This window comes from Ostrea edulis, chromosome 1 (assembly GCF_947568905.1).
Source record: "Ostrea edulis chromosome 1, xbOstEdul1.1, whole genome shotgun sequence".
Classification (NCBI taxonomy): domain Eukaryota; kingdom Metazoa; phylum Mollusca; class Bivalvia; order Ostreida; family Ostreidae; genus Ostrea; species Ostrea edulis.
The window spans coordinates 56,657,232-56,683,837 of record NC_079164.1 but is presented as its reverse complement, the minus strand read 5'-3'; the positions used below and the strand labels follow the sequence as shown (position 1 = coordinate 56,683,837).

At 38.9% G+C, this 26,606-nt stretch overlaps 2 protein-coding genes across 6 annotated transcripts in view; one reads left to right on the top strand and one right to left on the bottom strand.

Annotated features, from left to right (window-relative positions):
• Window positions 1-26,606, top strand: part of LOC125672851 (sodium-dependent serotonin transporter-like) — a 139,546-nt gene that overhangs the window by 18,723 nt on the left and 94,217 nt on the right. The gene's annotated exons all lie outside the window — the stretch shown is intronic.
• On the bottom strand, window positions 1,183-2,552 carry LOC125677692 (uncharacterized). Of its 3 annotated transcripts, none has more exons than XR_008800122.1 (2): window positions 1,640-1,711; window positions 1,183-1,504 (listed from the first exon to the last, which is right to left on the bottom strand). XR_008800122.1 is itself a non-coding variant. In XM_048915826.2 (2 exons), the coding sequence occupies exons 1-2, from the start codon at window positions 2,526-2,528 to the stop codon at window positions 1,497-1,499; spliced, it is 564 nt and encodes a 187-aa protein (XP_048771783.2). In that variant the 5' UTR covers window positions 2,529-2,552; the 3' UTR covers window positions 1,183-1,496. The 3 variants fall into 3 exon arrangements, 2 of the variants coding, with proteins under 2 accessions (XP_048771783.2, XP_056010781.1); XM_048915826.2 differs by lacking the exon at window positions 1,640-1,711 and adding an exon at window positions 1,973-2,552; XM_056154806.1 differs by lacking the exons at window positions 1,183-1,504; window positions 1,640-1,711 and adding exons at window positions 1,728-1,887; window positions 1,973-2,552.

Sequence of the window (26,606 nt, the reverse complement as noted above, 5' to 3'; positions counted from 1 at the left end):
GGACGTAAAACAAACAAATCAGTTGTCGACAAAATACATAAATTGAATAAACCATGAAATGCTTATTTGCCTTCCATGAATATAAAGTTTGACTAAAATTGAGAAGACTCAGAACAATATCTCTAGCTAATGTTATATACCCGTCTGTATTATGGTTCAACGGATATCCAGCGAAACGTGCGCGCATAAATTTGACGCATGTAATAATTTGTAGATCACCCGTTGTCAAGTAATGTTACCCGTTGCTAGATACTATGACCCTGGAGCGCGTGCTTTCTATTCTCAGAAGGAATTGTTGGGTTGTTTTTTTCTTCAAATACTTCTCGACCAATCAGATTCGAGTATTTTACATGAACTTATAATAAAAATGAATTGGTCAGACTCCTGAAATACTCCCATTCCAGGGCTCACACTGGCCCAAAATTTTGTGTCGCAACCTGGCGCGCGTGCATCGACTCATACACGTTTACTGTAGATCTATAATTTTATATTTTATGTATATTATTCAAGAGGCATATACAACATATCATATCTCTGATTATTCTTACACAATGTATACAACATAGCTTTGTTTAGTTTTTATCACAAATCACTATAATTATTAGGAAATTGTGAAAATCGGTTGTATTTCAGCAGATTCTTTTTAGTCTGTCTGATGACATTGCAGCACAATAATTGTTTTATTTCTAAACATTGTTTTTGGCTAAGTTGACTCAATTCTATTTCATACCAGAAAAAATTAAGAGTATTTCATAGCATATAAACTGGCTATATTAAATAAAAACAAGAAATGAGTTTCTAAATGTTTATTAATCATATTAGTGGTGTAAATGACATATATTACTCATTAAATTTGAAGTCTTGAAAGTTACTGATGACAAAGTTACTGAAAATTAATTACTGTAATACATAACACATGATCATAGTTTCACATCACATTTTCACTGAAGAATCCTGTTTTCATCTTGAAATCCAGAATGACAAAGTGGTCCTTTGGTGAATCTCATCATGTAGAGGAGAAGGGACTTCATGAAGTCTGAAACAAATTTTAAATGGCTTAAGGTACTCCGTCCCTCAGGTGCAAAAAAATGAAGATGTATTTTTTTTACCATTATTGTGAAGCTTTTCTTACGTACTTGTTATTATGACAAAGAATTGATAATTATTTACCATTGTATCCAGGTGATCTTATGAGATAATTGATCATTACGTATACAGTAAATAATAGAAAACAAAAAGAGTTATCTCAGTTTCATCAAATTGTATTTCATATACTGTATGTTGACTTGTTTGCTGCCTAAACAAAATATCCATTGGGTGAAAGGATTACAAAAATAAAAATAAATTGCATTGTATCCAGTAAAATATAAAAGATAATGACTGAAATCAATATGACATCAATTTTCAGAATGTAGAGTTATCTCTCTTCCATGAATTTGGACACAGCAGTAATGATAGATGTGCGCTTTGTAATCCTGGGCGACAAACTCAACTCATCATTTATCTAAAAAATATAACAGGAAAGAAATATCATAAACATATGTGCATATATATATATATATATATATATATATATATATATATATATACACACACACACTCAGTATCCATACTAAGTAGTTCTAAATGGAAATAATACCTGAGTCACATAATGTGGTCCTATATTTTTTTCACATGTAGCTGCAGCAACTCTGCTAGTGGTACTCTCTGAAGAAGTAGAAGTTGTTCTTTGGATTTTTTCTTGCAACAATTTGATTGAAGTTTTCATTGTTCTGTGTGCTCTCTAATGAAGAAAGTCTGTCAGATTGTTCTGCATACAATGTGAAGATTTTCACAAGATCATGGTGGAGTTTTTTATCCGAAAGGTATTTCCCATAGGGTAGATTCCTAGGAACATATGAATCCCTGTTCTGCACATTTACAGATAAATTGCAAAATGCACACGCGTTTAGGTTTTTATAAAAATACTTACCAACAGCAAGTTTGGTGTTGATATCAAAAGGACCTTGACCATTCTGACCTATATTGTGTCGTTTACCAGTTGGAATGATCGTCAGTTCGTCGCACTTCCTGCATCTCACATACAGTAAGCTGGCTAGTCCATAACATCTCTCTTCTTCACAGTCAACAAGATCCAAAGGCGTATGACACAGAAAGCACCCTCTTTGCAAATGATCCACCAGAATTGAAAATTCAACAACTCTTCTGCCTTGGAACAGGTCAAATGTCTCTTTATTTTCATCATATTCATCTACCTGTGCTAGTGGATCTTCGCTGTTGACATCGGTGAAGTCAGGGTGGTTGTTATTTTCATCGGTACATGTGCTAATGGTTATAGTAGCAGTAGACGAGGCTTTCTTGAACCGACCTTTCTTATCTCTTTCTCGTATACAATTCCCCTCCATTTCCGTTTGTTTACATCTGTGAATTCTTATTCTTTTTTCAAAGAAGAGTTCCAAAAAAATATAAATGCCGGAATTTATGATACGAATAAACTTTTTCCGGATTTTACGCGAGTTACCAAACATTGCTGAGGATTGGAGTCCCTTAAGATGATGTGAAGTCAAAAGATGACAGGATAGCAATTTCAGAAGAACCTACTGTTTTGCGTTTCCTCATGGCCATTTTCTAAGTAGATCAAACTAAAGATCTAAAGAATAATGCAATTTCCCAACATTCCTCTATTTATACACTATACTAATGTCAAATGGATTAGAAAATATAGCTGAACATTCTAGTTTACCTTTCTAGATGAAATCGCTTTGGTACTGTGATGAACCGACAAATTAAATTTTATATATTTTTATTAATACGGAAGTATCTTCCATTGACTAACTTGTGTGCACAATTTCACGCTTTTTATTCCATCCAGTGCAAAACAGGTAGCTCCCCAGTAATGACTCCGGGTATCTCTATATTTACGATGTGTACTGTAGGTAACTGGCATGTGCAAAGTTCATTTCATTCACACCTACCTGTACATAGAAGATCAACCCTTTGTTTTGTGTAAACTGCTAAATAAACAAGACGCCCCTAAGTCTTATTGTTTCCATGCGACAGGGTATCCACATTATGCACAGGTAAAACAGCCCTGAGGCTGTTTGGATGCCAACAGCTGAAATTCAAAATGGTGCGCGAATACTAAAATACGAAATGTCCGTGTCGCATTTCCGGAATTTCTATCGCATTTTTTTCTGAAAAATCGCAAAATGCGACAAATGCGATGGGAAGCGCGAGCCCTGCATTCATAAATCATTCTTTATTTTTTTTTTTTTGATGAACAAAGCAATTCCTCTTCTGTACCTATATCTTGACAGGTATACATGGATTTTTTCTTTAAAGATAGATGATCATTCTTTAAAAAAAAATTACTTTTCTTACTGCTTTACACTTGTCCTATAATAAAGATTGATGGGGTTCACATAGAACGGCTAACTTAATTCTTTGTTTTCGTATTTCTATCCGACATTTCTGTCTTCTTTAACTTATAAATACTTGTAGAAAATATGGAGATGATTGTGATGTATATTTTCTTAAATGAGAAAAAGAATGCAAGGAGTGACAATGCAATCAAAGGCATCCTTCATCTCCTTACGATTCAATACATCTGTTCTCTGTCGGAGTCATAAAATCTAATAACACCAAGTAACAAACTGACATCATTGGGAGTAACTGGCAGAGGATTTTTTATATTTCAATCTGACAGTGTGATTCATATTGCTACCTTCATTCCTGATCTATTCTTAGATACTAGTGCAAATATTGCTTTCAAGGAAGATGTATCTTAAATCTCCGTGCTTAATCGCATCCCTTCGACTTTCTTAACTTTTCTTACATCGATTAATGGCTGTATTGTACTATAAACATGTACATTTATTAGATGTTTTGATACTCAATTACTGCGAAAATTGCAGAATAATGAAAATTTTCTTTAGTGATTCGTATCATTTAGAGAGTCCTGGAAAACATTTTTGAGAACAGTACAAAGAAAAAAATGCAAATGTCATCCTGTAAAATATTTACCAAAACGAAAGGTGTTGCGTAGTTATCGTTATTGAAAATAACCCATAGTCTCACGTAGAATTGACGTATCCGGTAAGCAGTATTTTCCCGGAGTGCAGTGCCTAATGGCTGCCTTAAATATGAACGAAGCGATAGCAGTAAAAAAAATTATCACGCCTCAGACAAAATTGTTGAAATCTAATTGGTCAGATCTTGGTCACATGACGCCGTGAAAAAAACCGTATCATGCGAGTAAAATCCGTATTGGGCGAGTAATTTTATTTATCGTCGGGTTCGACTTGCAGCCGTGTCAAAAGGAAAGACATTTGACTAAGTTGTATGATATAGACCCCCACATATACAGTTAGAGGTCTTCGACGTGATAAATTCGTTACACAGTTAGTGACCTGATACGGAAAAATACATGTTGTGAAAAGAAAACCCGTATCGGGCTCGGCTTCGCCTCGCCCGATACGGGTTTTTTTTTCACACCATGTATTTTTCCGTATCAGGTCACTAACTAACTGTGTAACTAATAGTATTGAATAGCCTAAACGATTCACCATTGTACGACTTGATTGTTGTTTGAACACATTGCACATTAAGTATGACAACAACGATTTTTTTTTTTCAAATTTACCTACATACCGGTATAATTTTATGTGGATCATAAGTTAAGGAAATGGGGTGGATAGTAGTTTACCTGCATCCAAGAGAGAGAAAGAGAGAGAGAGAGAGAGAGAGAGAGAGAGAGAGAGAGAGAGAGAGAGATGATATTATAAATGGGTAGATTAATATAAGGGACAGTGTGTCAACAAAGAGTTGAAAATCATTTGGTGACATTTGACTATGTTGAGGCAATTATAAGAGATACTTTGTTATTTACTAAATCTGTCGGACATGTTTAGTATCTTACATATTCAATGTTCAGTATATTTATTGTGATATATTGTAACTGTCATAAGGAGTAAAGAAATGAAGTTGAATGGTACACATTGTACAGAAACAGGCCGACTGTAGGATTCAGACCTTTTTGATCCAATTTATTTTTGGACCAGCAGGTAAGTTTGAGCTTCTAGAACACGTTTATGATAAAAAAATTTAATTTTTTTTAAATTTTTTTACAAATTTAGGGGTCCCCGTTTTCTGAGTTTTTCTACCAAACTTTACCAATTTAAATCGGCCGTAAAAAATTTATTCCGCGTGATATTTTAACAAACTCGGTGTCAAAATGTAGGTAGGTTATGTATACTATAGATTGAAAAAAAGTTACATAACATTTTTTGAGTATTTCGAGGAGAGGCGAACTTTTTTTTCAACCCACCCCACTTTTTTTTTAAAAATCCACTTTTGACCGCCCATAACATTGTTATTTGCTACAGTAAAACACCTAATATCAATGGATAGATATTTTCAATACCTATCTAACAACACCAAGTTTGTAAAGATCGAATAATAAATACGGAAGTTATAGGACCGCAAAGTCCGAATTGTACCAAAACCGAAAAAATTCATATCGACGTCACATTGAGTGGCTGTATCTCAGGTATCGGACGAGATAGAACCATCATTCTTTTTTTTCCTGTCTAGGTACATCCTTCGGACATTTTATGTTAAAATTTGAAGGCGATATCGTTTTGAGGCGAACTGTTTTTTAAACCCTACCCCCTTTGTTTTTTTTTTATTTTCGGCTTTTGACGGGCCTTCATCATCTTTGCATGTAAAATTTCATAATTATGTAGATCTATTCAATACCTATCGATTGATACCAAGTTTGTTTATTTCTATGCATAAATACGATACCCAGATCGCGTGATATAGGCGCCTCCGAGCGAATATTAATTTTCAAAAATAAGCCTATTTTCGCGCGCGTATATCTCCGTTCAATAGGCCCCAAAAATGATCTGCCTAGGATCAAAATTTTTCAAATTTATTAGGTAACATTGTATTAAAATTGCAAGGCAATATCGTTTTGAGGCGAACTGTACTCCCATTTTTTTTTTACGGGTAATTAATTTGACCGCTTATAATTTGACCTGCGGTGCTTATTTATTAAATTTTATATCATTGCAAAGGGCTTGTAAATACCTACAATTGGACACCAAGTTTGTACGATTTCAATTATAATTGAATATTTTATAAAGGATTAAAAGTTGCAATTTGTGAAAGAACCCCCCCCCCCCCCCCCGGAAGTGGCCTATATAAATCGGCTCTCTGTCCGATGTTTGACATCGTATTGAAAACATTACTTGCAATTGTAGCCCAATAATGTACCAATTAAGATAGCGTCATTCTGAAAATTCGAATGGAAAGAGCATCAAATTTACTACAAAATAGCAGTTATAAACTTTATTTTACTAAATAATTTAAGAAATCGCAGATGCCCGTAAAATGGGACAAATTAAAGGTGATATTGACAAAAAGGATTTTTTTCGCATTTTTGACACGCGTTAAAAGGTTCATTAATGTAATTACCTGTACTATTTTGATATTAACGGAGAGACAGGAAACATTTTATTTTAGCTCTAGGGAGATTACCCAAGAAGGTAGAGACATGTTCTACCCACCAAAATATTTATAAAGAATGTATCTATGTGGGACAAATAAATTAGAGTCGAATAGTTAATTTCCCGAGGAAGAAAAGGCCGCCCAATTTGCCGTATCTACAGAAAATACGGAAATTCGCTTCTTCGGCTGGGTGGGGGGTCGCGCATTTGCGTCGGGGTGCCTATACGGAGATAGATAGAGCAATGCTGATACTTTTGTTGTAAAGAAAATTGAATTCTAAGCAGGGCAGCATATTGGATTGGTTTTTTACAGCCCCATTAGGGCCACACAAAGGGCGGTTGTATAAAAACTTTACGGCGGATTTCCGTATAAAAGGGGTAGCCCTCCGTATTTTAGCTCTACGGGGAGTACCCAGGTAGATAGAGGCATGTTCCACCCACCAAAATATTCTTAAAGAATGTATCTATGTGGGAAAATTAAATTAAAGTCGATTAATTAACTCTCCGAGGAAGAAATGGCCGTCCAATTTGCTGTATCTACCGACAATACGAAAATTCGCTTTCTGGGCTGAGGGGGGGGGGGGGGGGGCGCATTCTCGTTGTGGTGCCTATACGGAGCTAGATAGAGCAATGCTGATATTTTTGTTAGAAAGAGCAATAAATTCTAAGCAGGGTAGCATATTGGATTGTTTTTTCCCCCAGCCCCTTTAGGGCCACAGAAAGGGCGGCTCTATAAAGGGTCTACGGCAGATTTCCGTATTTTAGCTCTACGGGGAGTACCCAGGTAGATAGAGGCATGTTCCACCCACCATAATATTCTTAAAGAATGTATCTATGTGGGAAAATTAAATTAAAGTCGATTAATTAACTCTCCGAGGAAGAAATGGCCGTCCAATTTGCCGTATCTACCGAAAATACGAAAATTCGCTTTCTGGGCTGCGGGGGGCCCGCATTCGCGCCTATACGGAGCTAAATAGAGCAATCGTGATATTTTTGTTAGAAAGAGCATTAAATTCTAAGCAGGGTAGCATATTGGATTGTTTTTTTTCCAGACCCTTTAGGGCCACAGAAAGCACGACTCAATAAAGGCTGTAATGCGGATTTCTGTATAAAAGGGGTAGATCTGTGGGGGCTACCCAGGTAGATAGAGGCATGTTCTACCCACCAAAATATTCATAAAGAATGTATCTATGTGGGAAAAATAAATTAAAGTAGACTAATTAACTCCCCGAGGAAGAAATCGTTGTCCAATTTGCCGTTTCTACCGAAAATACGGAAATTCGCTTCCCAGCGGGGGGTCCTGCATTCGCGTCAGGGTACCTATACGGAGCTAGATAGAGCAATGCTGATATTTTTGGTAGAAAGAGCATTAAATTCTAAGAAGGGTAGCATATTGGATTGTTTTTTTTCCAGCCCTTTCGGGGCCAGAGAAAGGGCGGCTCTATAGAGACTCTAAACAGAACAAAAGGGGTAGCCCTTCGTATTTTAGGTCTACGGGGACTACGCAGGTAGGTATAGGCATGTTCTACCCACCAAATGTATCTATGTGGGAAAAATGAATTAAAGTCGATTAATTCATTCTCCGAGGAAGAAAAGGCCGTGCAATTTGCCGTATCTACAGAAAATACTGAAATTCGCCTCTTCGGCCGCAGGGGGTCCCGCATTCGCGTCGGGGTGCCTATACGGAGCTAGATAGAGCAATGCTGATATTTTTGTTGTAAAGAGCATTAAATTCTAAGCAGGGTAGCATGTTCGATTTTTTTTCCAGCCCCTTTTAGGTCAACAGAAAGGGTGGCTCTATAAAGGCTCTACGGCGGATTTCTATATGAAAGGGGTAGCCCTCTGTATTTTAGCTCTAAGGGGACTACCCAGGTAGGTATAGGCATGTTCTACCCACGAAAAGATTCATAAAGAATGTATCTATGTGGGAAAAATACATTCAAGTCGATTACTTAACTCCCCAAGGCAATTAGATTTTGGAACGCAGTTCGCAGTTCACTATTCGCAATTCAATAGTGAACTGCATTCTAGAACGCAGTTCGCAATTCAAATTTCTATATGCATAAAACAACACCACACTGGAATTATAAGGATGGGGTGCCAGTTACCAACTCCAAGCACTGTGAAGAAATGGTGATGGTAATCTCTCTAATTACGGAGATCCGCTCCTAAATTTTTTTTTAATAACGCATTACACTTAGTGAATAAACATCGGGTTCGGAATTATCGAAGACCCATATCCCGGGGACTGAAATTTTGGGGGTAGGGTATTAGTGGTCCTCTCCCAATACCGTAAAGAAATGGTGATGGTACTCTCAATAGTTTTGGAGATCCGCTCCTCCAACTTTTTTTAAATAACGCATTACACTAAGTGAATAAACATCGGGTTCGGAATCATCGAAGACGCCTACCCCGAAGACTGAAATTCTGGGGGAAGGGTATTAGTGGTCCTCTCCCACCACTGTGAAGAAATGGTGATTTTACTCTCTCTCTAGTTACGGAGATCCGCCCCTCCAATTTTTATGCATAATGCATTACACTAAGTGAATAAACATCGGGTTCGGAATCATCGAGGACCCCTACCCCGGGAACTGAAATTTTGAAGGTAAGGTATTAGTCGTCTACTGCCACCACTGTGAAGAAATAGTGATGTTTATTTCTCTAGATACTGAGATCCGTCCGTCCACTTTTTATGCATAATGTATTACACTAAGTGAATAAACATCTAGCTGCAATAATGTAGCCCTATCCAATTTTTTTTATTCTGACGTTTTCGGGATAGGGCTACAATTCCATAGGATCTCCGTAATGGTGCAAAATAATTTTATGAATAACCGACAATAAACTCTGTGTATTAGTCCCAAATGTTGTTTACACCAAAAGGAGTTCCAACTTTGTGCTCGGGCATGTCTAATAAAGGTGTTTTTCATTAAATATTATGTACAGCATGCGAAATTCTTCGTAGGTGGATCTAATGAAAAGCCTAAACATTGACAATCAGCGCGAAAATGTAGTTACTCGAGCCACTTCGACAAAGAAAGGAAAATCATATTGTTGCAGAAAGAATTTACACTCTGCTGTTCGGTTTTTAACTTGATATTAAATTCAAACCTTTTCAATACCGACGAAATAGCTTTCGCCTCCATACTTGTCCATTGATGTAAATACTACCTTATATGGCATATGCAAATGACTTGACAACCGGAAGTTGAAACTTCAGTACATCAAACATGGCGCACAAATATGAATCGAGAAATTGGAATTTATCAAAATTGTTGAAAACGGTAGAATAGAGCCTCACAAATCTAAAGTTGCAGGTTGTAAATTTATATATTGACTAAGAAACATAGAATATCATTTTATTTACGTAAAGAAAGTCAGGAAATGTTTAGAATGAGCGCAATTGTTACGGAGATCCTAAGGAGTTGTAGCCCTCTCCCTAAAAAAAAAAAATCAGAGAGGGCTACATTATTGCAGCTAATAAACATCGGGTTCGTAATCATCGAAGACCCATACCCCGGGGACTGAAATTTTGGGGGTAGGGTATTATTTGTCCTCTTCCACCACTATGATGAAATGGTGATGTTACTATCTTTAGGTATGGAGATCCGCTCCTCCAACTTTTTTAAATGTGAATAAACATCGGGTTCGCAATAATCGAAGACCCCTACCCCGGGGACGGAAATTTTGGGGGAAGAGTATTAGTGGTCCTCTCCCAACACTGTGAAGAAATGGTGATGGTACTCTCTCTACTTACGGAGATCCGCCCCTTCAATATTTATGCATAATTCATTACACTAAGTGAATAAACATCGGGTTCGGAATCATCGAAGACCCCTACCTAGGACACTGAAATTTTAGGGGAAAGGTATTAGTGGTCTTTTCCCACCACTGTGAGGAAATGGTGATGTTACTCTCTCTAGTTACGGAGATCCACCCTTCCAATTTTTATGCATAACGCATTACACCAAGTGAATAAACATCGGGTTCGGAATCATCGAAGACCCCTACCCCGGGGAATGAAATTTTGGGGGAAGGGTATTAGTTGTATTCTCCAAATATTGTAAAGAAATGGTAATGTTACACTTCCTAATTACGGAGATCCGCCCCTCCAATTTTTATGTATAATGCACTACAATAAGTGAATAAACATCGGAATCGGAATCATCGAAGACCCCTGGCAAGGGAACTGAAATTTTGGGGGAAGGATATTAGTTGTCCTCTCCCACTACTGTGAAGAAATGGTGCTGGTACTCTCTCTAGTTATGGAGATCCGCTCCTCCAATTTTTTTAAATAACGCATTACACTAAGTGAATAATCATCGGGTTCGGAATCATCGAAGACCCCTACCCCGGGAAATGAAATTTTGGGAGAAGGGTATAAGTGGTCCTCTCCCACCACTATGAAGAAATGGTGATGTTACTCTCTCTAGTTACAGAGATCCGCCCCTCCAATTTTTATGCATAATGTATTACACTTAGTGAATAAACATCGGGTTCGGAATCATTGAAGACCCCTACTCCGGGAACTGAAATTTTGAGGGTAAGGTATTAGTCGTCCACTGCCACCACTGTGAAGAAATGGTAATGGTACTTTCTCTTTAGATACTGAGATCCGGTCGTCCACTTTTTATGCATAATGCATTACACTAAGTGAACAAACATCGGGATTGGAATAATCGAAAACCCCTACCCAGGGTACTGAAATTTTGGGGGAAGGATATTAGTGGTCCTCTCCCACCACTATGAAGAAATGGTGATGGTACTCTCTCTAGTTACGGAGATCCGCTCCTCCAACTTTTTTAAATAACGCATTACACTAAGTGAATAAACATCGGGTTCGGAATCATCGAAGATCACTACCCCGGGGACTGAAATTTTGGAGGTAGGGTATTAGTGGTCCTCTCCCACTACTATGAAGAAATGGTGATGTTACTCTCTCAAGTTACGGAGATCCTCCCCTCCAATATTTATGCATAATTGATTACACTAAGTGAATAAACATCGGGTTTGGAATCATCAAAGACCGCTACCCAGGGAACTGAAATTTTGGGGGAAGGTTATTAGTGATCCTCTCCTACCACTGTGAAGAAATGGTGATGTTACTCTCTCTAGTTACGGAGATCCGCCCCTCCAATTTTTATGCATAATGCATTACACTAAGTGAATAAACATCGGGTTGGGAATCATCGAAGACCCCTACCCAGGGGAATGAAATTTTTGGGCGAAGGGTATTAGTGGTCCTCTCCAACCACTATGAAGAAATGGTGATGTAACTCTCTCTAGTTACGGAGATCCAACCCTCCAATTTTCATGCATAACGCATTACACTAAGTGAATAAACATCGGGTTCAGAATCATCGAAGACCCCTACCCCGGGAACTGAAATTTTGGGGGAAGGATATTAGTGATCCTCTCCCACCATTGTGAAGAAATGGTGATGTTACTCTCTCTAGTTATGGAGATCCGGTCCCCCAACTTTTTTAAATAACGCATTACACTTAGTGAATAAACATCGGGTTCGGAATCATCGAAGACTCTTACCGCGGGGACTGAAATTTTTTGGGGTATGGTATTAGAGGTAATCTCCCAACACTATGAAGAAATGGTGATGGTACTCTCACTTTTTACGGAGGTTCGCCCCTTCAATGTTTAACACAATGAATCACACTTAGTGAATAAACATAGGGTTGGGAATCATCGAAGACCCCTACCCCGGAGAATGAGAATTTGGGGTTCGGGTACTAGTGGTCTACCCCTACTATTGTGAAGAATTGGTAATGGTACTTTCTCTTGTTATGGAGATACCCCTTCAATTTTTATTGATAACGCATAGAATAAACATCGGGTTCGGAATCATCGAAGACCCCCTACTTATGTTTGAAAGGTCCACAAAAGGAGTGTGGAGGCAAGGAATGGGACCCCTTGGGGTCTCCTTTTTGCCCTTAGTTTTGGATTGAAGGGGTAGCAAATTGGGCCTCGTGAAGGTGTCTCCACTTTTCAGACCTCTTTAATTGTTGAATATGGTGTTCGAACAAAATGAAAGTGATACACGGATAGAGTGTAATGAAGACAAACTTATAGAACCCTCGAAAGGGGTAGCATATGCCTTTATAGGCAATTGAACTCACCTGAAAGTTCCTAATCTTAGATAATATAGGGTCATAACGAAGACAAATATCAACTTAGCATCTGAAACCTGGACTAGTACCTGGCCAAAACGGCCATAGAGACTAGGACCTCCTGTTTTCCCAAGAAAGCCCGAACGTCACGGGGACTTTCTCCTCTCCCATGAGTACCAAATTTTAAATCCAGACGAGCTTTGTGCTGATGCAGGAGCTCAATTCCCACACAATCTGATCCTCTAGGGGAGCCACATACATGTAGGGTTAAAAACTGTAGTCCACATTTCCTAGGCGTATATCCACGGGACCCGTGATAAATCCTCTGATCCTTACGTTTTCGCCAGCCTGCACAAGGGTGACAGTCATGTTGCTTTATGAGCGACTTGGGATCAAGTTCCTCCTGGACCATGGTGAAAATAACACTGACCTTATTACCTGTGTTTACTACTGCTTGCAGTTGCACTCCCTGGATTGTCATTTCTACAATGGATCATGTGGTCGGGCGTAATTGCCGAACGGGGGCAAAGAAGTCTCTGTAGGGCCCAGAAGCATGCTAACAGGGCATGCCATCCGTCTCATCCGCTGCTTAGCCAAAACCCATCTCTAACCCATTTTTCTCCTCTGGCTGAGAAACTTCCTGCGTCGCTGCTTCCGGGCATTTCTCAAGCGTCTCATTATCCACGTCCTCCTACTGAACAGGTGATATCTCCTGTTCTGGTTAATACTCCAGTTCCCTTTCACCAAACCCTTTCAGCTCTGGCACTGCAATATCCTATGGGAATTCGAACTTGTCTGGGACACATGACTCATCCATGGAGAAGGCTTCAAACTTGTCGTCTTCCCACCCGATGATTTAGTATCCAGATTCCTCCTTCTCCTCTGGTGCCTCCAGGAACCGGACTCGGATCCTGTTTTTCATTAAATGACACACACAATTGAGTTCATGGTTGTCCCTTTTTCCCTATGACTCGTGCAATGAGCTTTTTTTGCTTTGCCAGTGTCCGAACCAATATCGTGGGCCTTTGCGAAGAGCGCTCCGGTGTCAGCATCCATACATCCCCGTGGATAGACTCCTCTTTAGCTAACGGTGGATGCACCGTCGCTCCCTGTCTCGGAATTCTCCCTAGGCTTCACCATTGCCTTCTGGGTGCATCCTTCCAATTGAGCTACGGTCAGCCCCTCTTGAAATAGACAGCAATCCCACACTTGAAGCACCTGAGGGTTTCTGTTCATGCCCTGCTGTGATGAATGGTACATCTAGGGGAAGGATTCTGGCCCGCAGTTCCTCCTACAGTTTCTCATTTCTCAGACATGTCCCTTAAATCCTTCAATGACGTTGTTCCCACCGGTTGCTGGACCTCCTCCTGGACTACCATCCTCATTTCCTTCATGGGCTTAAATCGCGTGTTCCCCTGCATAAGAGTACCGGGGACCTGGACGGGGGTGTGGGGTACTTGGGCTAGCCCCCGGGCGGAACGCCTAGAGAAAAGCGCTTGTGATTCTGGTTCACCTAAATGTAACTGGGGCGGAACGTTGGCTACTCTACCCCCTCTACAAAGAGTGGTGATAACTGCGTGGGCTGGAGTTAAAGTACACCATAATTAATCATTAAAAAGCTCTGAAAATGGACCGAGACTCGGAAGGCCCAAGGTGGGACGCCAGCAGTAGCAAACTGTGGGCCGAAAATGATAATCCTAGGGTTTCCCCTTCTTACCTCCATACTCTTTTTGTGGACACTTCAACGATTAAGTTGTTATTTGTCTTCCTTATATTTGATCTTACATGATGGAAAATCATGAACTTTCAGGTGAGCTTAATTACCCTTAAAGGCCTATTTGACCCCTTTGAAGGGTTCTATATTTGTGACTTCGTTGCCCTCTATCCTTATATCAAAATTGTTTTCTTTCATCACCCAATATTCAAACATAAGAAAAGTCTGAAATGTTGATCCAACCTTGGGATCAAAGCGTAAGGTTGCACCCCATCAGTCCAAAACTGAGGGTGGAAAATGATAGTCCAAGGGATCCCCTTCCTTGCATGCATACTGCTTTTGCGTACTCTTCAAAGATTAGTTTGTTATTACATGTACTGGGGTAGACTTCATTAAGGCCCTACATGATGTAAAATCAAGAACTTTCAGGTAAGCTCAAATGTCCGTATAGGCCTATGTGACCTTTTAAATGTTGTATATGTTTGACTTTGTTGTTCTCTATCCGTCTATCAGCTTTGTTTTCTTTCACTACCAAATATTCAATTATTAGAGAGGTCTGAAAGGTGGCCCCACCTTTATGAGGCCCCAGGTAATGTGACTCCTTGTATGAGTTCTGTATGTTTAACGTCATTGTTCTTTACCCTTTATCAGTTTTGTTTTATTCCAACACCCTATAGTCAATTATTAGAAAGATCTGAATAGTGTCCCCACCGTTGGAAGAGCCCAGGTGGTACCCCTACAGCCCCAAACTAAGGGCGGGAAATGATAACCTTAGGGATCCCCTTACTTGTCTACATACTCATTTAGCGGACTCTTCAAAGATTAAGTTGTTATTAGCCTTCATTATGACTCTACATTATGTAAAATTAGGAATTTTCAATTGAGCTCAATTGTAATTTAAGGCCTATGTGACCTAAAAAAGGATTATCTGTGTTTTACCTTGTTGTCCTCTACCCGTCTATCCGCTTTCATTTCATTCATCACCCAATATTCAATTATTAGAGGAGTCTGAAAAGTGGTCCCACCCATGGGAGACCAAAGGGGGTACCCCTACAGCCCCAAACTGAGAACGGAAAATGATAGCTTTAGGGGTCCCCCTCCTTGCCTGCATACTCCGTTTGTGGATTCTTCAAAGATTAAGTTGTTATTGGCCATCATTATGACCCTACATGAAATTATCACCCTACATGTAAATTAATGAATTTTGGGGTGAGCTCAATATTGCCCTTAAAGCCCTACATTTGTATGTGACCCTTTTAAAGGTTCTATATGCTTGACTTCATTGTTGTCTAGTCCTTTATCAGTTTTGTTTTATTTCAATACCCTACAGACATTTATAAGAGAGGTCTGAAAGGAGACCATACCCTTGGAAGACCCCAGGTGACACCCCTAAGGCATCAAACTGAGGGCGGTAAATGATAGTACGTCTTCAATGATTCCGAACTCAATGTTTATTCACGAAGTGCATTGCATTATGAATAAGGATAGGAGGGCGGATCTACGTAACTATCAAAAGTATCTTCAACAATCTTCACAATGGTGGGAGTAGACAACTAATACCCGACCCCCAAAAATTCAGTCACCGGGTTAGGGGTCTTCGATAATTCCAAGCCAGATGTTTATTCATTAAGTGAAATGAATTATGCTTAAGAATTGGAGGGACGGATCTCCGTAACTAGAGAGAGAACCATCACCATTTCTTCACAGTGGTGGGAGTGGACCCCCAAACTTTCAGTCCCCGGGGTAGGGGTATTCGATGATTCCAAGCCCGATGTTTAATGAAAACAAATGTAATGCGTTATGCATAAACAAGAGGCCCACAGGCCTTACCGGTCACTTAAATACTAGTCAAAAAAGTATCACTACTTCCATGAGCTATGAAATCTAGAAAAAGTTCCTGTTCTAAATATCTAAGCTAAATTATAATGTTCAGCAACAGTATAAAACAAGATGTGTTCTTAAAACTTCACTGCCCTCAAAAGTGCATACACTGATGAAAGGCTTTAAATAATAGGTGTATTAACATTAAAACATCAAAAGATATGACTAATTTGGACTCATCCTAAAGTCATAACCCTGGGTTTTGATTGAAATTCACCTTTTTTGTACATCCTTTTCTCCTATTCCTTAAGTATGCATTTAGATTTTATACAGTATCAGCAAACTTACACATAAATACTATATATACTAAGTTTGGCCCCAACCTGGGGAAAATCAAATTTACAATTTTGGTAAAAGACTACCTGCTCTATCCATTTAGTTTCAATTTAGTATCAAAAGCACTAAAGAAAATGTTATTTAAGTCTTTTACACATAAACACTATATAACAAGTTTGGCCCCGCCCTGGGGTCAGAACCCCTACCCCGAGGATCATAAAATTTATAATTTTGGTAGAGGCTTTCCTCCTCTACATTACTATGCATTTAGTTTTTCTTACATGTGTGTGGTTCTTGAGAAGAAGATTTTCGAAAAATGGTCATTTTAGGGCAGTTTTTGCCCTATCCCTAAGGCCCCAGGGGTGCAGGAATCCTGAAATTTACAATTTATTTTCCCTTTCTTCCAAATATGTTTCATACCAAATTTGAAAAGAATTGGATGGATAGTTATCAAGAAGAAGTTAAAAATGTCTATTGTTCACACATTTAATAACTGACCATTTTGACGCCACCCTGATACCAAAATCCCTGCCCATGGGGTCATCAAATTTACAATTTTGGTAAAGGACTACCTTTTGTTTCTAAATATCTATTTACTTTCAATTTAGTATCAATAGCACTAAAGAAAATGTAATTTAAGTGTTTTACACATAAACACTATATAACAAGTTTGTCCCCACCCTGGGGTTAGAACCCCCACCCCGGGGATCATGAAATTTACAATTTTGGTAGAGGCCTTCCTCCACTACATCACTATGTATTTAGTTTTTCTTACATCTTTGTGGTTCTTGAGAAGAAGATTTTTGAAAATTAGTCAATTTTGGGCACTTTTTGCCCCATCCCTAGGGCCCCTGGGGTGCTGGAGTCCTGAAATTTACAATTTATGTCCCCCTTGTCCCAGTGATGCTTCAAACTAAATTTGAAAAGAATTGGACTTGTAGTTATCAAGAAGAAGGTCGCATGGTTCAATTGTTAACGCACGACGCACGACGGACGACGACGGAAGAAAACCAATTCCAATATTGAGGGACGCATCTCCAAAACTAGTAAGAGTACCACCACCATTTCTTCTTCACAGTGGTGGGAGACGACCACTAATAGTCTAACCCCCAAATTTCAGTCCCCATGGTAGGGGTCTTCGATGATTCCGAACCCGATGTTTATTCACTAAGTGTAATGCGTTATTTAAAAAAGTTGGAGGAGCGGATCTCCATAACTAGTAAGAGTACCATTACCATTTCTTCACAGTGATGGGAGTGGACCACTAATACCCTTCCCCCAAAATTTCAGAGCCCTGGGTAGGGGTCTTCGATGATTATGAACCCAATGTTTTTTTCACTTAGTGTAATGCATTATGCATAAAAAGTAGATGGGGCCGATCTCAGTATCTAGAGAGAGTACCATCACCATTTCATCACAATGGTGGCAGTGGACGACTAATACCTTACCCTCAAAATTTCAGTTCCTGGGGTAGGGTCTTCGATGATTCCGAACCCGATGTTTAATCACTAAGTGTAATGCGTTATTTAAAAAAGTTGGAGGAGCGGATCTCCATAACTAGAGAGAGTACCATCACCATTTTTTCACAGTAGTGGGAGAGGACCACTAATACCCTTCCCCCAAAATTTCATTTCCTGGGGTAGGGGTCTTCGATGATTCCGAACCCGATGTTTATTCACTTAGTGCAATACATTATGCATAAAAATTGGAGGGGCGGATCTCCGTAACTAGTGAGAGTAACATTACCATTTCTTCATAGTGGTGGGAGAGGACCACTAATACCCTTCCCTCAAAATTTCAGTCCCCGGGGTAGGGGACTTCGATGATTCCTAACCCGATGTTTATTCACTTAGTGTAATGCGTTATTTAAAAAAGTTGGAGGAGCGAATCTCCATAGCTAGTATAGAGAGAGTATCATCACCATTTCTTCACAGTGGTGGGAGAGGACCACTAATACTCTACCCCCCAAATTTCAGTTCCCATGGTAGGGGTCTTCGATGATTACGAACCCGATGTTTATTCACTTAGTGTAATGCATTATGCATAAAAATTGGAGGTGAGGATCTCCGTAACTAGAGAGAGTAACATCACCATTTCTTCATAGTGGTGGAAGAGGACCACTAATACCCTTCCCCCAAAATTTCAATCCCTGGGGTAGGGGTCTTCGATGATTCCGAACCCGATGTTTATTCATTTAGTGTAATGCACTATGCATAAAGATTGGAGGGGCGGATCTCCGTAACTTGAGAAAGTAACATCACCATTTCTTCACAGTGGTGGAAGAGGACGACTAATACCCTTCCCCAAAAATTTCAGTCCCCGGGGTAGGGGTCTTCGATGATTCCGAACCCGATGTTTATTCACTTAGTGTAATACATTATGCATAAAAATTGGAGGTGCGGATCTACGTAACTAGAGAGAGTAACATCACCATTTCTTCTTAGTGGTGAGAGAGGACCACTAATACCCTTCCCCCAAAATTTCAGTCCCCGGGGTAAGGGACTTCGATGATTCCGAACTCTATGTTTATTCACTTAGTGTAATGCGTTATTTAAAAAAGTTGGAGGGTCGGATCTCCATAACTAGAGAGAGTACCATCACCATTTCTTCACAATTGTGGGAGAGGACCACTAATACCCTTCCCCCAAAATTTCAGTCCCCGGGGTAGGGGTCTTTGATGATTCCGAACCCGATGTTTATTCACTTAGTGTAATGCATTATGCATAAAAATTGGAGGGGCGGATCTCTGTAACTAGAGAGAGTAACATCACCTTTTCTTTACAGTGGTGGCAGTGGACGACTAATACCTTACCCTAAAATTTCAGTTTCCGGGGTATGAGTCTTTGATGATTTCGAACCCGATGTTTATTCACTAAGTGTAATGCGTTAAGCCTATTAAAAAAGTTGGAGGAGCCGATCTCCGTAGCTAGAGAGAGTACCATCACCATTTCTTTACAGTGGTGGGAGTGGACGACTAATACCATACCCCCAAAGTTTCAGTCCCCGGGGTAGGAGTCATCGATGATTCCGAACCCGATGTTTATTCACTAAGTGTAATGCATTATGCATAAAAAATGGAGGGTCGGATCTCCTTAAAAAGTAAGAGTAACATCACCATTTCTTTATAGTAGTGAGAGTGGATGATTTATACCTTACCCCCAAATTTTTAGTCCCCGGGGTAAGGGTCTTTGATGATTCCGAACCCGATGTTTATTCAATTAGTGTAATCCGTTATGTTTAAAAATTAGGAGCCGATCTCCGTAACTAGTGAGAGTACCATCACCATTTCTTCACAGTGGTGGGAGAGGACCACTAATACCTTACCCCTAAAATGTCAGTCCCCTGGATAGGGGTCTTCTATGATTCCGAACCCGATGTTTATTCACTAAGTGTAATGCGTTATGCATAAAAATTGTAGGGGCGGATCTCCGTAATTAGAGAGATTACCATCGCCATTTCTTCACAGTGTTTGGGGTTGGTAACTGGCACCCCATCCTTATAATTCCAGTGTGATGTTGTTTTATGCATATAGAAATTGAATTGCGAATAGTGAACTGCGAACTGCGTTCCAAAATCTAATTGCCGTGATTTCATCGTGCGCTCACCGTTGAAGTGTGAAAGAACGTTTCGGGGAGAGTAAAAACCAATCTTAAACTTTATTTAGGTATATTCTACATATGTTGAAGTAATCCTAATTGAAAAAGGGATGGAAAAATGCGAGAAAAAAAATTTCGCCCACGAGTGGATTTGAGCTTGCCTCACCCAGGTCCTCTTGCTCATTGACTAGTAAGTAACTCTGGAAAGAAAAAGATGAATAAATCAGAAATGCGTTGTCTGATTTCAAAAACAATTATATATTTGGTTCTAGCTTTTTAATTGCTATTGATACAAAAATGTGAAGAAAAAAATCTGAATTAAGAAAAATATTAGAAATTTTACAAAAAGAAAATATGCCTCTAATTTGGACAGGAAGTGTTGCCGACGACAAACATTGGTAATTTTAACATCTACAGATACAGGTCTATCATTCCTGAAAATTTCATTTCTCTACCTCAAACCATCTCTGAGAACAATTTTCAACTGGAAGTCAATATTTCGGGATCGGAAGTGAGATTTTCAATAATAATAATAATAATAATTGATTTTATATAACGCTTTTTCCATAGTGCTCAAAGCGCTTTACAATACTTTATTACCCCGGCATACCTTATATATCCGTCGAGAACTTTCTCAGCTTCCTGGGAAGCATACAGTGGAAGCTGCCGTTAAGGCGCTAAAGTACTAACATTCTAACAATATCTTTCACTGTCTGTAGCCAGGTACCCCTTTTACACTTGGGTGAAGTGAGGAAATTCATGTAAAGTGCCTTTCCCAAGGACACAACGTCGGCCGTGCCGCGGCCAGGACTCGAACTCAAGACCTTTCGGTCGAGAGTCTGACAGCCTAACCACTAGGCCACCGATGTTTTATAATTTACCAAGAACAACCCACTTGCAAAAAGTCATAAAAATCTATCGAGGCGTTTTTGAGTAATCGCATTTATAAAAAGGGGAAAATGATAATAAAAAGAAACAATACAATCACTATATGAGGTCTTCCGTTGGAAAACGGAAGACCTTAATAGAGGGCGAAGCCCTCTCACGACCCAAAGGGCTGTGAGAGCGGAGCTCTCCCTATAAGTAACACGTATATACATGTTTAAAAGGAAAATATAGAAAACTAATGAAAAATTAAACCATGGAACTTGAAAATTTTGGTCTCAATGGCGTCGATTCGAATATTAGCGGTGGACATGTATTTCTCCGTTTTGAATCTCGTCTACCCTAATTCACGTCGTTCTGAGATGTTACATAAAATTTGTAAAAGCATGTAAATCTTATTTTCTTAGTCATATATAATTACTCCTCGATTAACGCGATTTTGCCATGTCTCCTATTTTTGTAAATTTGCTAAATACCAACGCTGAATATGACGTCACAATGCACTGTTTACATCAATTGCGTTATGTTTCCCGCGTTCAATATATAGGCGGATCAAAAGTCCAAAAATAGGATGCTTTGATAAAGCTCTGTCCTCGTGCTAACTTCGGGTTGTTTTTTGTCCTGTGTAATGCCAATACTTTTTGCTTCGCCCTCAAACACGGTCACGCCGTAAGACATATTAGAGGGCGAAGCCCTCTCACGGCCCGAAGGGCCGTGAGAGCGGAGCTCTCCCTATAGGTAACACGTATATACATGTTTAAAAGGAAAATATAGGAAATAAATGAAAAATTAAACCATACCTATGGAACTTGAAAAGTTTGGTACCAATGGCGTCGATTCGAATATTAGCGCGTGGACATGTATTCCTCCATTTTGAATCTCGTCTACCTTAGTTCACGTCGTTCTGAGATGTTACACATAAAATCCGTAAAAGCATGTAAATCTTATTTTCTTAATCATATATAATCACTCCACGATTAACACCATGTTTTTTGTTGTGGTTCAAACGTTTTGTTTGTAAATGTGCTAAATAACGACGCTGAATATGACGTCACAATGTACTGTTTACATCAATTGCGTTATATTTCCCGCGTTCAATATATAGGTGGATCAAATGTCCAAAAATTAGGATGCTTTGATACAGCTCCGTCCGCGTGCTAACTTCGGGTTGTTTTTGTCCTGTTTTGGATATAGATACTAATGTCAAAACTTTTTTGCTTCGCCCTCAAACACGGTCACGCCGTAAAACATATTAGAGAGCGAAGCCCTCTCACGGCCCGAAGGGAGCGTGAGCGGAGCTCTCCCTATAGGTAACACGTATATACTTGTTTAAAAGGAAAATATAAAAAACTAATGAAAAATTAAACCATACCTATGGAACTTAAACATTTTAGTCCCAATGGCGTCGATTCGAATACTAGCGCGTGGACATGTATTTCTCCATTTTGAATCTCGACTACCCAAGTTCACGTCGTTCTGAGATGTTACATAAAATCCGTAAAAGCATGTAAATCTTATTTTCTTAATCATATAGGCCCTAAAATCACTCCTGGTCTCGAGTAACGCAATTGTGCCGTGTCTCCTCCTATGTTTATATGAATTTGCTAAACACCGATGCTGAATATGACGCCACAATGCACTGTTTACATCAGTTGGATATAGTTTCCCGTGTTCAATGAATAGGCGGATCAAAAATGTCTATAGTTAGAATACTTTGATTGAGCTCTGTCCTCACACGTTAGGTGCTACCTTCGGGATATTTTTTGTCCTGTTATGGATCTACATACTAATGCTAATACTTTTTGCTTCGCCCTCAAACACGGTCACGCTGTAAAGCATATTAATGATAAACAGTACAATCACTATAAGGTCTTCTGTCTGAAACGAAAGACCTTGATAATAAAAAGAAACAAGGTCTTCTGCTGAAGACGGAAGACCTTAATAATCCATTACTACTGGACACAATAACTTACACATCGACGGGTCTAACTCTAATAGTAGTCCATTCATAGTCACAGTTCACAACGACGCACAACGTTGTGCTAACCGATTTTCTGGTAACGGAAGCAAGTTCACCACAATAATACGACATCAGAAAGGACGGATTTTATAATTCCGAATAAGTTCTTTGCGTTCCGAAAGGGCGGCTTTTAAGTTCACTACAGATCAAATTGTCAGTGTCTTCCTTGTTTTCCTTAATTCGTATGAAGTTAAGAAAATCTCAAACACCTTAATGTTCGTGAAGAAATAGATTTCGGTAATTTTTGTTAACGTCATGAATAAGATCCGTTAGAGTTTGCTTTCTGTTTAGTTTTACACATCGAAGTATCTTGCAATCACCACGGACATCGGTTTGCAAACACACATACATTGTATTGTGTGTAAATACATGTGGTGAGTGAAGGACGTTTTGGCCACCGGGGGTGGGGGTGGGGGGGGGGGGGGGTATATAAACCCTGCATGTCCTTTCCATTCTCTACTCATAGGTGTCGCTGCTCGCTAACATCTGTCAATGTCGATTACAGTATTTTCCCAAAAAGCTTTATAAACTTTTATAGAAACAAGTAACTTACCTTAAGAATTTAAAGATTAAATTATTTTTCCGCTTGTAAATAAATTTCTAAAAGTTTGATTTTAATTAAAATAAAGCATATTTTCCAAATTTTTGGGGGTGTTATCTAAGCAACATTATTCATTCTCATTCTTAAATTCCGTTCCTTTTCCGTTCCGCATTTTAGCAACACCCGACTTCAAGCAAAACTAGCTTATCTTTACTGCATGTGCATTGAGTATGTTCTCTTTTTTGTGAAGAATTCCACATATTTTGATATATAGAATCATATCGTCAGCGATCAATTCTTTTCCCCGCAAGATGATAGTATTGAGTCTAATATCGATGCGATTATGGGTTGTTAACCTCTAAGTTTTTCACACTAAAGAATTTACGAATCTAGATTTCTGTCCATAATATGCTCGACATATATTTTCAATAAATCTTTCAGCAGTATCAAATCTGGGAGTTTGGCAAATATTTGTAATTTTTCTATGAATAATAAATTGGCCCTGTAGAAACCACTAATGATACAATTACGCTTAATGATACAAACTACATTAAAGGGTGCAGTTGCAACGCTTAATGATACAAATTATCGCATTAATGGTCTACAGTTTAAACCGTTAATGATACAATCCCACCTAATGATACAATTCACCTGCAGTGCTGTTGCAACGCTTAATTATACAACCACAAATTTGCAATCCAAACCGCTAATGATACAACAAATTGTATCATTGAGCGTCGCAATAGCAACGCTTAATGATACTTTAAATCAGTAAGGGAAATCTAATTTTGGTTCTTGTGTTGACAATATTTTTAAAATCATATCGACATTAATTTTATTTGTAGGTCACCTGAGTAAACTCAGGTGAGTTTATTTACAGTTTTTCAATAATCAAATCCTCTGTGTACAATTCTAATACTTTTATTCCAAGTATCATGTAAACTGCAAGTAAACTCAGGTGACCTATGCGTTAACAATCGAACATTTTTAACTTCTTGATAACTACCATTGCAATTCTTTTCAAATTTGGTTAGAAGCATCGTTGGGACAAGGGGGGGGGGGGGTTGCGGTTGTAAACAGGACTTCTGCACCCTGGGGCCTGAGGGGTGGGGCAAAACCTGCCAAAAATTGACCAATTTTCAAAAATCTTCTTTACTACAACCGCACATGTTTAAGAAAACCAATATGTATAGTGATGTAGAGTCGAAAGGCCTCCACCAAAATTGTAAATTTCGTGATTCCCGGGGTAGAGGTTCTGACCCCCAGGGTGGGGCCAAACTTGGTACATAGCGTTTGTGTGTAAAACATTTAAATGATATCTTCTTTAGTGCTATTGATACTTTTCTACAACCGCACATGTATAAGAAAAACTAAATGCATAGTGATACTTCTACCAAAATTGTAAATTTCAGGACCCCCGGGATAGAGGTTCTGACTTCAGGGAGGAGCCAAACTTGGTATATGCAGTGCATATGTGTAAAACATTTAGATAATACCCTTTTAATGCTATTGATACTAAATTGAAACTAAATGAATATTTAGAATATTCTTACCAAAATTGTATTTCATGATCCTAGTGGAACAGGGTTGAACCAAAGTTATTATAGTGATTATATTTTCTTTATCATTTGAAATGCTTCTTGAAGTCTGCTGATATGATATAAAAGCCAAATGCATTCAGGAAAAGCAGAAAAGGATGTACCAAAGTTGTGAATTTCGCAACATCAGACTTTAGGATGGGTCCAAATTAGTCATATTGTGTTAATGTTACGTACATTATACTATGTTAATGCCTTTCATCACTATAGGCTCTTTCGAGGGCACTTTAAAAATGTTATCTTAAAACTTATATATGTACTTTTGTTGAATATTAGGCCATTTCTTGGTTGTTGTTTTTTCTGTTTTGCGTCAGTTCAAAATTGTGAAATACCAGCCAGCCAGGGGAAAAAACAAACAAGCTTTAAAAAAGGAGCCTTTACACGTTGTATGTACACGAAACATAACATAACAAAAAATTGATCAATTTCATTTATCAACAAAACAAAGTGTAAAAATAGAAAATAATGACTAGATTCATTGAGATCAATGCAAGTCTAAGTCTGTCGTGAACGTCTTTACTCACTTTGGATGACATAACAGTCTGATCGCCTATAAGAAACTGGTATTCTGTCATTATCACAGGAGAACCTTTAGCAACAAAGGAAAAACCACGAAAACATTTCTTCGCATATCTCTAGTGTGAAAAGTAGGCAGGTCACCACTTAGATTCTATCTTTTGTATATACATTTGTACATTGGTCTGATCTGGGTCTGTCCAAGAGATTTTCCAACAAAATAAAGACTACAATGTCTCGAACCTGCATGTATGAAGGAACCAAATAAACGACAACCCTCTGCACATTCATTTCCTAAATTAATTTTCACTCCATTTTGTTTGTCTGCCGATTGTGCAACGTAACATTTTATTAACGTCTTATCTGACATTGCTATCGGACACGTGCCCGCACAGTCATTCGAACCCGTTAAGTACAGCCCCTCAAGTATTAAACCTACCCCCCCCCCCCCCCCCCCCGTTTACTCACTCACGCCGCCTAATAATCGATTATGTTGTGCAGACGCTGAAACAAACATGATAATGTAAACAGCAAACCATGTGCATTTCAAACATTTTGGGTAGCAGGGGACAGTTTTGCACTATAGGCCCGGTCAACTTTTTCAAAAAATGGAATTACCCCGTATTTGAAGTGATATTACATGTGTAAAAATGTATACAATAATTTTAGGATGCATGTCAAATGTAGCTGAGTGCTTAGTAAAAATGTTGATATACAACATGTAGGTGTCACCATGATTCCTAGCATATAAATGGGTGCAAATACGAAACTAAGACACGTGGTCAGTTGCTGAAGAAATTCCGGTGAAAACATGCAGGGTCTAGCAAAAGGTCTGTAGCTGTGAGGGAAGGTGGATGGCCCCATATGAGAGGTAGATTTTTGAGAAGGGCAGATAGGGTTCTTGATTGTGCAGTGTCTAAATCCCCATGTTTGGTACTGTGATGGTGT

Excerpts from the sequence above, each read along its gene's own strand:
- LOC125677692 (XM_056154806.1), bottom strand. The coding sequence starts at position 2,528 with ATGTTTGGTAACTCGCGTAAAATCCGGAAAAAGTTTATTCGTATCATA. Across the intron at positions 1,888-1,972 it reads CAACACCAAACTTGCTGTTG|GAATCTACCCTATGGGAAAT; the intron begins GTAAGTATTTTT and ends ATATGTTCCTAG.